The sequence below is a fragment of the Pteronotus mesoamericanus genome, unplaced genomic scaffold (genome assembly GCF_021234165.1).
Source record: "Pteronotus mesoamericanus isolate MK-2021 breed Mesoamerican mustached bat unplaced genomic scaffold, CSHL_Meso_final scaffold_550, whole genome shotgun sequence".
NCBI lineage: Eukaryota > Metazoa > Chordata > Mammalia > Chiroptera > Mormoopidae > Pteronotus > Pteronotus mesoamericanus.
The window spans coordinates 1,398,253-1,415,595 of NW_026555322.1; the positions used below are offsets into that span (position 1 = coordinate 1,398,253).

At 37.3% G+C, this 17,343-nt stretch overlaps 1 protein-coding gene across 2 annotated transcripts in view; it reads right to left on the minus strand.

Annotated features, from left to right (window-relative positions):
• ZMAT1 (zinc finger matrin-type 1) overlaps nucleotides 1-17,343 on the minus strand; it is a 50,016-nt gene that overhangs the window by 16,645 nt on the left and 16,028 nt on the right. For both annotated transcript variants that reach the window (XM_054561869.1, XM_054561868.1), the window contains exon 2: nucleotides 580-686. In XM_054561869.1, the coding sequence (XP_054417844.1) occupies nucleotides 580-686 (107 nt within the window). The remainder of the gene's footprint in view (nucleotides 1-579; nucleotides 687-17,343) is intronic.

Below are 17,343 nucleotides of genomic sequence, written 5' to 3' on the forward strand. Positions count from 1 at the left end.
ACTGAATATGAAATTACAAGAAATAATTTTTAAGCTCAGCCATGACAATGTTAACTATGGAGAATCACTATCACTCTTAGTCTCAGCTCTTTAATCAATAAGCCAGAAGAGTAAGAACATTAAACTTTACCTCTTCTAACTCTAGAATTCTATAGTTCTGTGCCTAAGAATATGTAGCTAAGTCAAGTGCAAGACTGGCTCATTTTGTTTTTATAGCCTTCATTTATTGTAAAGGAAGACTCTGGAGTTCTATAATAGCCCTTAGTTTACATTAACAGTTTTCCTTACATTTACTACAAAGACATGAAAGATATAGTAGTGGCTTGATGAACACAAAGAGATACAAAATGGCATGAAGAAAATAAGACAATCTTTGTAGTAAACAAGACCAAATTTAAACTCTAATTCTCCAAATTTAAGCTAGTAAGGTACTGTCCCTCTCTGAGCCCATCTCCTCATCTATCGAAGGGAAATAATACCACCTGCTTCACAGGATCAAAAAAAAAAAAAAACATAAGAAGTTTACCTGCTACATTTAAAAATGTACTTTAGATTCTATTCCCATTCTTTTTAACCTACCTCATAATGTGAAATCCTTTGTGATTTAAACTGTAGCACTACTCCACATACATTACAAAAGTTATCTGTAAAGAGTTCAGCTTTTTCTTGTTCATTCCAAGTTGTATCTATGAATAAAATAAAGGAACGTGAGACTATATATCCCATTAATGAATATTTAGAGGTATCATTTTCATTTATCAACTGTATATATTATTTCACATACCACCTCATATCTAAGTGCTTGTGGGGCTACGATAATAACTTTTTGCTTATCAAGTATGCAATTTAATATGGGCATCTTAAGTCTTCCTCTAATGTCTGATATGGCAAGAGTTATTTATTTAGTATGATAAGTCTAGGCAATACCATTCCAAAGGGAAAGTTATAAGGGTACTAGTGACTTCATGAGCTTCATGGAATGATTCGGGGCACCAATAATGACAGGTGGGATTAAAACACCCAGCCTTGGAACTTTGTGTTTTACAGCAGACAATCCTAAGAAAGTCATTTTTTAAACACTGCCACTTATCTGGATCTACTGCCCCAATAGTATCTAAAAATCACCTGGAACCACACATAAACTTTGCTCATGGTGGGCAAACACGTTCCATTGCTGTACAAACACTAGCAAATTCATCTGGTCAAATAAGCCTCATACGGCCTCTCAAAGCTATAAAATAATGTTCAAATACTAACATCTAGAAGTTATGCTATAGTGTTTATCACTGTAATAAATAGCACATACCAAATTTTCTGCATTTACACTTGAAGCCCATACTTCTATCTAAAGTTCTTAATAGCTACAATGTATTCTGCCAAAGATTATTAGTTTATCTATAGGGTATAAATCACAAAACATCAAAAATTTGCTTGCTATTTGGTTATTTAAATGACAAAACTTACACCACATACAATTTTATGGAAAAATGCCAATGATATATTAAATAGATACAAAGTTACAGAACATTAAACATAATATATTCAATTCCCAACACTAAAAAATTAAATATACACTCCATATAAAATATGGAAAATATAAATTAAACTGAAAAGTGGTTAAGTTTGAAAAGTGGGGCTAGAAAAGGAACGAAGGGAGAAAATTTAACATTGTATTTTCTGTACAACTGTCTTAATTTTTACAAAAAGTATGTAGGACTTCATATTTTAAAATCTTTAAAGATATTCATTTTAAAAGTTATGTTAGATATTGTCAACTAAGCTTAAATTTCAGTACCACTGTATGGACTAAGAAAAGGCTCATTTTAAATATTAAGTGTCTAAGAATAACTATAGTTAGGAACATGTCAGAAATGACTTGATGAACAGTTAAAAATTTACCCCTATAATATATATCATCTCCTCTGAATTACGTTTTAAATTGTTTTAAAATATATGCATGATTCATCTAACTTTGACTGTAAAATCAGCAAGGTATAGAGTTTAAACTGTGTTTCAGGACTTTCCTTGTTTCAGAATTAGCTATTACATGCAATCTGAATATAGTGGTAAGATCTTGAACTTACCATTAAAATCTTTAATACCAAGTAAATATTATCATTTGGTGGCAATATAACAATTTACTAGAGAGGCAAGTTTCCTTTAAGAAGACAGTAGAAAACTACTAATATAGACATTCACGAATTCCTAAAATTGAACACTCATTTCTTTAATAGATCAACCTATAATTCCAGATTTCCCCACTTATAATAATCAAAGTTTGAAACTGACACTCGAATTGGGAAATACCAAGGCTGAATATTTTAACCCATCCTTTCATTACTGGTTCCCCAGGTCATTTCCATGAAGCCCATGAAGTTACTGGTGTATCTATAATTCTTCATTTAAAATGGCATTGCCTAGACTTATTGTCTTTTACTAATTTCTTCCAACAAGTTCTTGGTCTCTTTTTCTTTATTATCTGACATAATATTCCAGACTCAAAATCACACCCATTCTTATCCCCTGCAAATCAGTTTTATGTCAAATCTAGCTTATAACATTATTTCATATCCATCTCTACCTTTCCATTTCCCATAACACTCCCCTAGTTCAGGCCCTCCATGCCTTTAGCTTTATTGGTATTTTATTGAGACGAGTTTAAGAGTAGTAAAGATCATACAACATGATCATGTGGGATTTATTCCAGAGATACAAACTTGGTACAATATCTGCAAATCAATGAACATGATAAATCACATAAAAATGATAAAAACCACATGGTCTTATCAATAGATGCAGAAAAAGCATCTAATAAAATCCAGTACCCATTTATGATTTAAAAAAACTCTTAGCAAAGTGGGAATAAAGGGAACATACTTCAACATAAAGAGGCCATCTATTAAAAACCCACAGCCAACATCGAACTCAATGGGCAAAAACTAAAAGCATTTCTTTTAAGATCAGTAACAAGATAGCAATGTCTGCTTTCACCACTCTTATTCAATATAGAACTGGAAGTCCTGGCCACAGCAATCAGACAAGAAGAAGAAATAAAAGGCATCCAAATTGGAGAGGAGGAAGTAATACTGTCCTTATTTGCAGATGATATGACAGTGTACATAGTAAAACCTATAGAGTCCACCAAAAAACTACTTGAACTAGTAAGTGAATTTGGCAAAATAGCAAGAGCAAATAAATATTTAGTAATCAAAGGCGTTTTTGTACACCAACAATAAAACATCAGAAACAAAAACTAGGGAAAAATATCCCATTTACTACAGAAACAAGAAAAATAAGGTACCTAGGAATAAATTAACCAAGAAGGTAAAAGACCTGTACTCAGAAAAAAACAGAACACTGAAGAAAGAAATAAAGGAAGATTCAAATCAATGGAAGCATATGTCATGTTCATGGATTGGAATAATTAACATCATTAGAATGTCCATACTACCTAAAGAAATCTATAGATTCAATGCAATACTTATTAAAATACCAAGGATATATTTCAAAATTTAGCACAAATATTTCAAACATTTATATGGAATCAAAAACAACCCCAAATAGACTCAGCAATCTTGAGAAAGAAGAGCAAAATAGGAGGGATCACAATACCTGAAATCAGACTATATTACAAGGCCACTGTAATCGAAACAGTCTGGTACCAGAATAAGAACAGACACATACATGAATGGAACATAACAGAGAGCCCAGGAATAAACCCATGTCTATACAGTCAATTAATATTTGACAAAGGGGGCAGGAGCATAAAATGGAGGTTAAAAATAACCTCTTCAACAAATGGTGTTGGGGGAACTGGAATGGTACATGCAAAAAATCAAACTAGATCACCAAATTACACCATACACCAGGATGTACTCAAAATGGATAAAAGACTTAAACATAAAGCTGAGACACCGTAAAAGTCCTAGAGCAAAACATAAGCAGTACCATTTCAGTATGCCACACAGCAATAATTTTGCCTATATACCCTCTAGGGCAAGCGGAATAAAGGAAAGAATAAATAAATGGGAGTACGTCAAAGTAAAAAGCTTCTGCATGGCTAAAGAAAACAACATCAAAATGAAAACAGAACCAACTGCATGGGAAAGCATATGATACCTCAGACAAGGGTTTGATCTCCAAAATATATAAAAAACTCATCTAACTCAACACCAGGAAAACAAAAAATCCAAATAAAAAACGGGCAAAGGACCTGAACAGACACTTCTCCAAGGAGGACATACAGAGGGTCCACAGGCATATTAAAGGATGTTCAACATCACTAGCCATCAAAGAGATGCAAATTAAAACCACAATGAGATACCACCTCACACCAGTCAGAATGGCCGTCATCAACAAATCAACAAACAAGTGCTGGCAAGGTTGTGGAGAAAAGGGAAACCTAGTGCACTGTTGGTGGGAATGCAGACTGGTGCAGCCACCATGGAAAAAAGTATGGTATTTCCTCAAAAACTAAAAATGGGACTACCTTCTGATTCAGTGAATCCACTGCTGGGATTAAACTCTAAGAGTTTTTAAAAGACCAATTAAAAAGAACTTATGCACCCTTATGTTCATAACAGGATTATTTACAATAGCCAAGTGCCAGAAACAGTCTAAGTGCCCATCAGTAACTGAGTGGATCAAAAAACTGGTACATTTACACAATGGAATACTACACAGCAGAAAGAAAGAAGGAATTTTTACTATTTGTGACTCCATGTATAGCACTGGAGAGTATTATGCTAAGTGAAATAAGCCAGGCAGTGAAAGACAAATACTATATGATCTCACCTATAAAAGGAATCTAATGAACAAAACAAACAAACGAGCAAAATAGAACCAGAGGCATAGAAACAAGGACAGCGACCAGAGGGGAGAAGGTAAGGAGGGGTAAGGGAGAAAGAAAGGGTAGGGTCTAGTCAAGGAACAGGTATAAATGACCCATGGACATGGACAACAGGGTGAGGATTGACTGTGGGAGCTGGGGGCAGGCAGGGCAGGGGAGAGCTTTGGGGAAAAGTTGGGACAACTGTAATAGAACAACAATAAAAAAAAGTTGTGCTACATTTACAAAATGGAATACTATGCAGATGTAAAAAAGGAAACTGTACCTTTTATGATAGCATGGATGGACCTGGAGATTATTATTGTAAATGAAATAAGCCATGTAGAGAAAGACAAATGCCATATGATCTCACTTATATATGGAACCTATTGAACAAGATAAACTGAATAACCAAACAGAAACAGAAGAATGGACACATGGAACAGACTGACAACTGTAAGAGGGAAGAGTGGAGGTAAGGACTTGATGAAAGAAGGTGAAGTAATTAGCCAAAGAATGTATATGCATAACAGACAGACACAGACAACAGTGGGAGATGGCCAGACAAAGCGGGGCGGGGGCTTGATGGAGGTGGGTAAGAGGCATAAAACAGGGACATCTATAATAGCGTCAACAATAAAAATAAATTAAGTATTTAAGATAAAGGGTAAGTTCTATTCCTTCCCCCCCAATTTTTTTTTAAAAGTACTATGGTACACAGTTTGGAAAGACTTAAGAAGAAAGAATAAGCACTTATTGAAGGTCTTTCTGTATGTCAAACAAGGTAACTGTTACAACTTTAGTCCTCAAAACAAATCTGCAAAGTGGCATTTTCCACATTGTGAAAGTAGGGAAATTGGTGTAAGTTGGTGGTCGTTTCTTTTCTTTTCTTTTTTTTTTTTTTGCATGTACCTGTCCAGATCTCCCAAAATCACTTGTTGAAGAGGCTATTTTTACTCCATTTTATTCTCCTTCCCCCTCTGCCAACTATTAATTGACCATAGAGACATGGGTTTATTTCTGGGCTCTCTATTCTGTTCCATTGATCTACGTGTCTGTTCTTATGCCAGTACCAGACTGTTTCAACTACAGTGGTCTTGTAGTATAGTTTGATATCAGGTATTGTGATCCTCCCTACTTTGTTCTTCTTTCTCAAAATTTTTGAGGCTGTTCAGGGTCATTTATGGGTCCATATAAATTTCTGAAACATTTGTTCTATATCTGTGAAATATGTAATTGACATGTTAATAAGTATTGCATTGAATCTATAGGTTTCTTTAGGTAGTATGGACATTTTAATGATGCTAATTCTTCCAATCCATGAACATGATATATGCTTCCATCTACTTGTGTCTTCCTTATTTCTTTCTTCAGTGTTCTATATTTTTCTGAGTACAGGTCTCTCCCTCCTAGGGTAAGTTTAATCCTAAGTACTTTATTTTTCTTGTTGCTATAGTAAAAATGGAACTGCCTTTTGATCCAGTGATCCCACTGCTGCGATTATATCCTAAGAATCCTGAAATACCAGTTCAAAAGAACCTATGCACCCCAAGGTTCATAGCAGTGTTATTTACAACAGCCAAGTGCTGGAAACAGCCTAAGTGCCCATTGGTAAATGAGTGGACCCAAAAACTGTGTTACATTTACACAATGGAATACAATGCAGCAGAAGGAAAGAAGGAACTCATACACTTTGCGACTGTGTGGATGGAACTGGAGAGCATTATGCTAAATGAAATAAGCCAGGCATGGAAAGACAAATATCATATGATCTCATCTATATGTGGAACCTAATGAACAAAACCCCCCCCCAAAAATGATCAAAATAGAACCAGAGAGGAACTAGAGGCATGGAAATAAAGAACAAACTGACAGTGACCAGAGAGGAGGTGCGAGGCGGATAACAGTGGAAAGAAGGGGAAGGGTCAAGCCAAGGAACATGTGTAAAGGACCCACGGACGTGGACAACAGAGTGGGGATTTAATGTGGGAGAGGGGGTGGGCAGGGCTGGGGAGAGCAATGGGGGAAATTTTGGGACAACTGTAATTGAACAACAACAACAAAAAAGAAAGTTAGGAAATTGGGATTCAGCATAATCAAAATAATTTGTTACATGTATTATTTGGTAGAGCTGGAACTTAAACATGGTTTATCTTGAGTTTTCCATTATGCATATATAACTGTTCCACATAGATGACAATGCCAAGTAAATAATTCCTAATCTCAAGGAATTTACAATTTAATAAGGAAGATGTATATAGAAAAAACTATAATCCCAAGATCAATATCTTTTAAGTTCAATAAAACATAAAATATTGTGTATTCCTGCTGAGGAGTTTGAGAAAAGCTTTCTGGAGAAGAACAGGTTTAGAAATAAGTTTTAAAAAGTGTGAAACATTCAGATAAAAACAGTAGAAAAATAAACTTATTTTGAGGGGGGAAACAAGAGTGTTAAAGACAATAACTGAAAGCTCTGAATAGAACCAAACCATAATTGTGTTCATTAGGGCATCTGGATTTAATTCTGCATTCAACGAGGAAAAAGAAGTGACTTAAAGTGGGGACATGAGTTAGCAATCATTTGCAGGCAAGAGGTCATGAGAATTGAACCAGAGGAGGGCAGAAGGCACAAAAAGGAAGGAACAAATATAAGAAGTATATCCATTAAAACAATATATGGTATTAAAGCCTGAGATTAGAACTTGCTATGCATACATTAAGTTTTTAGAACTATTATATTTAACTTTAACCAATGTTGTTCCTGGTGCAAAAAGTGTAGCTATGACCTTATATACAATAAATTCACCTACAATTGTTAGTCAATGGAAAATTCTTTTGGGGTATAAGATAATACATGCGTTGATGTTTGAATTCAGAGTATCAAAATTAAATATACAAAAATATGAAATTAAGAAAGAAAATATCAGAGTGATGACTCACATTAAAATGTACTTTTAGAATTAAGATGCTGGAGGAGTGAAAGGGAGTCACACTGATTTCCTCCCCCCAAGACCAAACGGGAATTGCGACTAAATAGTGGAGTAATCACCTGGAAAACAACGGAACGATAGTGGGAGAGGAGCCTTGGAGCCGTGGACAGACAGTGGATTCAACTCTCACACATCCCAATGGGTGAGAAGTGTGGTGGAGGCTCGAGAGGGTGGGCTGGGTGCCCACAGGCACTGGCACCAGAGGGACGTTGAAACGGCCAGTTAGCTCCACCCGAGAAGAACGGGGTCTGAATCATAAACAGGGACCCCTAAACTACAGCAGCTAAAACCAATAAAATACAGACAAAACGCAACCCTGAAAAGCTTAGGGGCACTCTCTGCCAGAGACAGGTGGCTGGGGATGCAAAGAGACATTTAAAGGGCCAATGCAAAAATTGCAGTGGCAGCCACTCTCCTTGATCTCTGGGTAGAGGTGGCAGCAGGGTGGGCTGGTGCCCGGGAAAAGACTGGTAAGGAAACTTTGTGAAGAGAACTAACATGGCGGCCGGTGGAGCCTGGGTGATAACGCACCTCCCACTCTGCAGCTACCATTTCGCTCAGGCATAAGGGAATCAATTAACCTGACTTTTGTGCACTCCGCACACAGTTTGTACGCGTGTGAGCTGCGGGGCTGAGTGCAGACTGGCTGGGAGAGTCTTGAGGAGAGACTGGAGACGGAGGTGTTGGGGAAAGAAATAGCCCATACCTGACCAAAGGGGTCACAGAGCTGCCCAACGCAGGAGTCAGACACAGACAGTAGACTCCTGGAAGACTCAAACAATAGACCCAAGGTCATAAAGGGTCAACAACTGAGATCATCAGAGGCAGGCCCAAAAGAACAGGAAAAAAAATTAAAAAAAAAATAAATAAAACGACCCAACTACTACCATAGAAGTTTAATCCACAAAGTCAGGAAACCTAGACAGCCCAATTGAAGCAGAAGCAAAAATAAATAAATAAGTAAGTAAATTACTTAACAGACTCTCACAAAAAGGGGAAGAAAAAGAAGTTCCCCCCAAATGAGTGGAAAAGGGGACTCCCCACAGAGCTAAATGAAATAGAGGCAAGGGAACTATCAGGTACTGAATTCAAAACAATGGTTCTAAGGAAGCTCAATGAGCTCAGCCAGCTCAAAGAGAACTATGAGAAACTGCAGAGAAACTATCAGGATCTTACAGCAAACTATATCAGCCTGGAAAAGGACATAGAAACTATCAAAAAGACACAAGAGGATAGGAAGAATACCAGTTCTGACTTGAAGAACACAGTAGAAGGAATCCAAAGCACGCTGGATGAAGCTGAGGATCGAATCAGTGAGATGGAGGACAAGGTAGAAAAAAACTCCCAGAAAGAACAACAAATGGAAAAATGGCTCAAAAAGAATGAAGAGACATTTAGGGAAATGCAGGACCACCTGAAACGCAATAATATCCGTATAATAGGGATACCAGAAGGAGAAGAAGAGGAGCAAGGGATAGAGAACCTCCTCGAAAAAGGAATGATGGAAAATTTCTCTAATTTGAGGAGAGAAAGGCTCTCATGGATCCAGGAGGCACAGAGGACCCCACTCAAGAGTGACTCAAAGAGGGCCACTCCAAGACACATCATCATTTAAATGGCAAATGTCAAAGACAAAGAGAGAATCCTCAAGGCAGCAAGGGAGAAGGAGAAAGAAACATACAAGGGGGCCCCGATACGCCTAGGAGCTGACTTCTCAACAGAAACACTACAAGTCAGAAGGGATGACAACAAATATTCCAAGTCATGAAAAGCAAGGGCCTACACCCAAGGCTGCTCTACCAGCTAGGCTCTCAATCAAAATAGAAGGGGAAATACGGAGTTTCCCAGACAAGAGAAGACTAAAAGTATACATCTCTACCAAACCAGCACTCCAAGATATGCTAAGGGGACTGGTTTAAGCAGATGAAGGAAACGAATGAGAGAGAGAGGAACACAGGTACAAAGAGAAAAGATGAGTAAGTTTCTATCAGTAATATCTCTCAATGTAAATGGACTAAATGCCCCAATCAAAAGACACCGGGTAGCTGAATGGATAAGAAAACATGACCCACGCATATGCTGCCTACAAGAGGCCCACCTCAGAGCAAGAGACCTACACAGATTGAAAGTAAGGGGGTGGAAAAAATATTCCAAACAAATGGGCATGAGAAAAAGGCCAGGGTTGCCATACTTGTATCAGACAAAGTAGATTTCAAAACAAAAGCCATAAAGAGAGAACCAGAGGGGCACTTTATAATACTTAAAGGAAGAATCTATCAAGAAGACATCAACATTGTAAACTTATATGCTCCCAATATAGGAGCCCCCAAGTATATAAGGAAGTTGTTGGACTAGTTCAGAAAAGATATAGACACCAACACACTGATAATAGGGGATTTCAACAACCCACTGTCAAAAAGGACATATCTTCCAAAGAAAACATTAATAAACATATTGTGGCCTTGAATGACACACTGAATCAAAGAGACTTAACTGACATATATAGAACCTTACATCCCAAAGAAGAAACATACACATTCTTTCCAAATGCTCATGGCAGTTTTTCAAAGATAGACCACATGATTGGACACAAAGCAAACCTCAGCAAATTCAGGAAAATTGATATAATACCAAACTTTTTCTTGGACCACAAGGGCTTAAAACTGGAAATCAACCTCAAAGTGAATCTTCAAAAACTTGCAAACTCATGGAGACTGAACAGTAGACTATTAAACAATGAATGGATCAATAATGAGATAAGAGAAGAAATCAAAAAATTTCTGGAAACAGATGAAAATGAACAGACAACAGTCCAAAACCTATGGCACACAGCAAAGGCAGTCCTGAGAGGGAAGTTCATAGCAATACAGGGTTACCTAAAAAAGATAGAAACATTTCAAATAAAAGATCTAACACTACAACTTCAAGAATTGGAGAAACAACAACAAATAAATCCCAGAGCAAGTAGAAGGAAGGAAATAGTCAAGATTAGAGCAGAACTTAATCACATAGAGATGAAATGAACAATTCAAAGGATCAACCAATCCAGAACCTGGTTCCTTGAAAACATAAATAAAACTAACAAGCCTTTAAGCAGATTCATCAAGAAAAAAAGGGAGAGGACCCAAATTAATAATATCAGAAACGAAAGAGGAGAAATAACAACGGATACCACAGAAATACAAAGGATCGTCAGAAACTACTATGAACAATTATATGTCAAGAAATTTGAAAACCTTGATGAAATGGACAAATTTTTAGAAAAGCATAATCTTCCAACACTGAAGGAGGAAGAAACAGAAAGCTTGAACAAACCAGTAACAGCTGGGGAAATGGAAGCAGTGATCAAGAGACTCCTGGCACACAAAAGCCCAGGGCCAGACGGTTTCACGGGTGAATTTTACAAAACATTTAAGGAAGAGCTAATCCCTGTCCTTCTCAGACTATTCCAAAAAATCCAAGAGGAGAGAAGACTCCCAGACTCTTTCTATCAGGCCAGCATCACCCTGATCCCAAAACCAGATAAAGACCCTATGAAGAAAGAAAACTACAGGCCAATTTTGCCGATGAACATAGATGCTAAAATCCTCAAGAAAATATTGGCAAACTGCATCCAGCAATACATTCAAAAGATTATCCACCATGATCAAGTGGGAGTCACCCCAGGGATGCAGGGATGGTTCAATATATGCAAGTCAATAAACATAATACATCACATAATCAAAAGGAAAGACCGAAACCACATGATCATCTCGATAGACGCAGAAAAAGCATTCAATAAGGTACAGCACCCATTTATGGTCAAAACACTTAGCAAAATGGGAATAAATGGGGCATTCCTCAACGTAATAAAGGCCATATATGAAAAATTTAGTCAACATCATACTCAACGGACAACAACTGAAAGCTTTCCCACTGAGATTGGGAACACGACAAGGATGTCCGCTTTCACCACTTCTTTTCAACATCGTATAGGAAGTCCTAGCCACAGCGGTCAGACAAGAGAAAGAGATAAAAGGCATCTAAATAGGAAAGGAGGAAGTAAAGCTATCATTGTCTGCACATGACATGATAGTGTACATAGAGAACCCTGTAGACTCTACTAAAAAACTCCTCAACTTAATAAGCGAATTAGGCAAAACCCCAGGATTCAACATTCAGAAATCAAAGGCATTTTTGTACACCAGCAATGCAATAGAAGAAGAAGAAATCAGAAAAAACATACCATTCGATATAGCAAGAAGAAAAATAAGTACCTAGGCATAAATTTAACCAAAGTCGTAAAAGACCTGTACGCAGAAAACTATACAATACTGAAGAAAGACATTAAAGAAAAGACAAACAAATGGAAGCATATACCGTGCTCATGGATTGGAAGAATTAATATCATCAAAATGTTCATACTACCCAAAGCAATTTATAGATTCAACACAATCCCTATTAAGGTATCAATGACATATTTCACAGAAATAGAACAGACATTTGAAAAATTTATATGGAACCAAAAATGACCGTGAATAGCTGCAGCAATTTTGAGGAAGAAAAGCATAGTTGGAGGGATCACAATATCAGACATCAAAGTCTACTACAAAGCCACTATACTCAAAACAATCTGGTACTGGCATAAGAACAGATCCATAGACCAGTGGAACAGAATAGAAAGCCCAGAAATAAGCCCAGGTCTCTATGGGCATCTAATATTTGACAAAGGGGGCAGAAGCATAAAATGGGGCCATAACAGCCTCTTCAACAAATGGTGTTGGGAGAGTTGGGCGGCTTCATGCAAAAAAATTGAAATTGGATCATCAGCTGACACCATACACAAAAATAAACTCAAGATGGATAAAAGACTTCAATATAAGTTGCAACACCATCAAAGTCCTAGAGGAGAACATGGGCAGGAAACTGTCAGATATCCCACGCAGCAATGTTTTCACTAATATGTCTCCTAAAGCAAGGGACATGAAGGAAAGAATAAACAAGTGGGATCTATTGAAAATAAGAAGCTTCTGCACAGCTAAAGAAAACATCAGCAAAATGAAAAGGGAGCCAACCGTATGGGAAAATAGATTTGCTAATGATACATCAGATAGAGGTTTGATCTCCAAGCTATATAAAGAACTCACTCGACTCCACTCCAAGATGACAAACAATCCAATCAAAAACTGGGCAAAGGTCCTGGGGAGACGCTTTTCCAAGGAGGAGATACAGAGGTCCCAGAGGCATTTGAAAGGATGCTCAGCATCACTAGCCATCAGAGAAATGCAGATCAAAACCACCATGAATTACCACCTCACACCGGTCAGAATGGCCATCATAAACAGATCCACAAACAACAGGTGCTGGTGAGGTTGTGGAGAAAAGGGAATCCTAGTATACTGTTCGTGGGAATGCAGACTGGTGCAGCCACTGTGGAAAGCAGTGTGGAATTTCCTCAGAAAGCTGAAAATGGAACTGCCTTTTGATCCCATGATTCCCCTGCTGGGACTATACCCTGAGAACACCAAAACGCCAATACAAAAGAACCTATGCACCCCAATGTTCATAGCAGCCCAGTTGACAATAGCCAAATGTTGGAAGCAGCCTAAATGCCCATCAGTAGATGATTGGATCAAAAAATTATGGTACATATACACAATGCACTACTACGCAGCAGAAAGAAAAAAAGTACTAAACTTTGCGACAGCATGGATGGAACTGGAGAGCATTATGCTAAGTGAAATAAGCCAGGGAGCGAAAGACAAATACCGTATGATCTCACCTATAAGTGGAACCGAACCAACAATACAAAGATGTAAGGAAAAGAAGAGCAGCAACACTGAAAGGAAAAGAAACGAACAGAGACAAGAGGGAAGAAGGGCCGGGGGGCGGGGCGGGGGAAAAGGAAGGAAAGGGGAAAGTCAAGGAACATATAGCAAGGACTCATGGAGAAAACCAAAGGGGAAGAGTTGAGGGAGGGAAGGAGGGAGGGGGCAAGGGAAAATGGTGGTGGGTAGGTAGAGACAAATGTTTTTCAAAGAATAAATTAAAAAAAACTTGAAAAAGAAGAAACAAAGCCCAAAATAAGTAGAATGAAGGAAATAATAAACATCAGAGCAGAAATAAATGAAATGAAGGAAAAAAAAATAGGAAAGATCAATGAATCCAAAAGCTGATTTTTGGAAAAGATAAACAAGATTGACAAACTTTTAACTAGACATCAAGAGAAAAAGAGAGAGGACTCAAAAAAATATTTTCAGAAATTGAAGAGGAGAAGTAACAACTGATACCAAAGAAATCCTAAGGATTGTAAGAAAATATTATAAACACCTATATGCAAACAAATTGGACAACCTGGATGAATTGGATAAATTACTAGACACATCGAATCTTCCGAAACTAAATCAGGAAGAATCAGTAATCAGAATAGACAGATTATACCTAATGAAATTGAAGCAGTAGTCAAAAAACTCCCAACAAACAAAACCGCTGGACTGGACAGATAAACAGGTGAACAGCACCAAATATTCTGAGAACTAACACCTATCCTTTTCAAACTATTTCAAAAAAATTCAAGAGAACAGAAGACTCCCAAGCTTATTTTACGAGGCCAGCATTATCCTACTTCCAAAACCAGATAAAGACACCACCAAAACAAGTATAGGCCAATATCCCTGATAAACTTAGATGCTAAAATTCAACAAAATATTAGCAAACTGAATACAGCAAACATCAAAAAGATAATACACCATGATCAACTGGGATTTATTATATGGATGCAATGGTAGTACAATATCCACAAATCAATAAATGTGATACACCACATAAAATGAAGGATAAAAACCACAGAATCATATCAATAGATGCAGTAAAAGTATTTGATAAAATTCAGCACCCATTTATGATAAATACTCTCAGTAAAGTGGGATTAGAGGGAACATTCCTCAACGTAATAAAGGCCATATATGACAAACCCACTGCCAGCATCATACTCAACAGGCAAAAACTACAAGCATTTCCCTTAAGATCAAGAACAAGACAGGGATGTCCACTTCCACCTCTCTTATTTAACATAGTACAGAAAGTCTTGGACACAACCATCAGACAAGAATACATAAAAGGTTTCCAAATTGGAAAGGAAGAAGTAAAACTGTATTTATTTGCAGATGACATGTTACTGTACATAGAGAACCCTAAAGATTCCAAAAAAATGACTAGAATAAATAGACTCAGCAAAGTAGCAGTATACAAAATTAATGTCCAGAAATCAGTTGCATTTTTTAAAATTTATTTTTCCAAATACATTTGTCTCTGCCTTCCCCACACCACTTTCCCTTGCCCCCTACCCCGCTCTCTCTCTCAATCCTTCCCCTTTGGTTTTGTCCAGGAGTCCTTGCTATATGTTCCTTGACTTTCCCCTTCCCTTCCTTTTCCCCTACCCACCCCTCCCTCCTTCCCTCTTGTCTCTGTTGGTTTCTTTTCCTTTCAGTGATGCTGGTCTTATTTTCCCTGCATCTTTGTATTGTTGGTTACGTTCCACTTATAGGTGAGATCATACGGTATTTGTCTTTTGCCCCCTGCCTTGTTTTGCTTAGCATAATGCTCTTGAGTTCCATCCATGGTGTTGCTAAGTTTAGTAGTTCTTATGCCACATGAACTATGAAAGGGAAATTAATAAAACAATCCCACTCACGTTTGCTTCAAAAAGAATAAAATACTTAGGAATAAATCTAACCAAGGATGTAAAAAGCCTGTACTGGGAAATTAAGACACTGAAGAAAGAATTTAAAAAAGATACAAATAAGTGGAAGCACATACCATGATCATGGATAGAAAGAATTAACATCATTAAAATGTTCATGTTACCTGAAACAATCTATAGATTCAATGCAATTCCTATCAAGATTCTGTGACATTATTTCACAGAAGTGGAACAAATATTTCAAAAATGTATATGGAACCACAGAAAGCCCTGCATAGCAACAGCGACTGCAAAGCAAGAATAAAGTTGGAGGTGTCATGCTACCTAATATCAAACTATACTATAAGGCCATAGTAATAAAAACAGCATGTTACTGACATAAAAACATATACACAGATCAATGAAACAGAATACAGAACACAAAAATAAACCCACATCTTCATAGTCAATTAATATTCAACAGAGGAAGCAAGCACATACAATGGGCTAAAGATAGTTAGTCGGTAAATGGTGTTGGGAAAATTGGACAGGTAGGTGCAGAAAAGTGAAACTAGACCACTTCTTATACCACACAGAAGAATAAATTCAAAATGGATTAAAGACTTAAATGTTAGACTTGAAACATAAAAATCCTAGAAGAATACAGGCAGTAAAATCTCAGACGTTTCTCATAGCAATATTTTATTTGATATATCACCTCAGACAAAGGAAACAAAAGATTAAAATAAACAAATTGGACTACATCAAACTAAAAAGGTTTTGCACAGTAAAGGAAACCATCAACAAATTAAAAAGACAACCCACAGGAGAACATATTTTCTAATATACCTGAGAAAGGGTTAATATCCAAAATTTATTTTTTAAAGATTTTATTTATTTATTTTTAGAAAGGGGAAGGGAGGGAGAAATAGAGGGAAAGAAACATCAATGTGTGGTTGCCTCTCGTGCGCCCCCAAACGGGGACCTGGCCCACAACCAAGGCATTTGCCCTGACTGGGAATCGATCCAGCAACCCCTTGCTTCACAGGCCAGCACTCAATCCACTGAACCACACTAGCCAGGGATAATATCGAAAATTTATAAAGAACTTACAAAACTCAACACCAAAACAAACAAACAACCCAATTAAAAAATGGGCAAAGGACCTGAACAGACACTTCTCCAAAGAGGACATACAGATGGCCAACAGACATATGAAAAGAGTTCAATGTCACTAATTTCCAGAGAAATGCAAATTTAGACCAGAATGAGATATCACATCACACCAGCCAGAATGGCTATCATCAATAAATCAATAAACAACAAGTGCTAGTGAGGATATGGAGAAAAAGGAACACTTTTACACCGTTGGTGGGAATGGAGACTGGTGCAGCCACTATGGAATGCAGTATGGAAATACCTCAAAAAATGAAAAGTGGATCTGCCTTTTGACCCAGAGATCCCACCTCTGGGGATATATCCAAAGAAACCCCAAACCTTAATTCAAAAGAACATAAGCACCCCAATGTTCATTGCAATATAATTTACAATTGCCAAGTTATGGAAACAGCTCAAGTGTCCATCAATAGATAAGTGGGTAAGACATCTATGTAATATTTATACAATGGAATAGTACTCGGCTGTAAAAAAGAAGAAAAATTTACCCTTTTGGACAGTATGGGTCGACTTGGAGAACATTACACTACTTGAAATATGCCAGTCAGAGAAAGACAAATACCATATGATTTCACTCATATGCGGAATCTAATGAATAAAGTGAACTAACAAGCAAAACAGAGACAAACTCATTGAGAGCATGATGACAGCAATGGGGATGAGGTGGGGTTAGGGAGTGGAGGGATTGA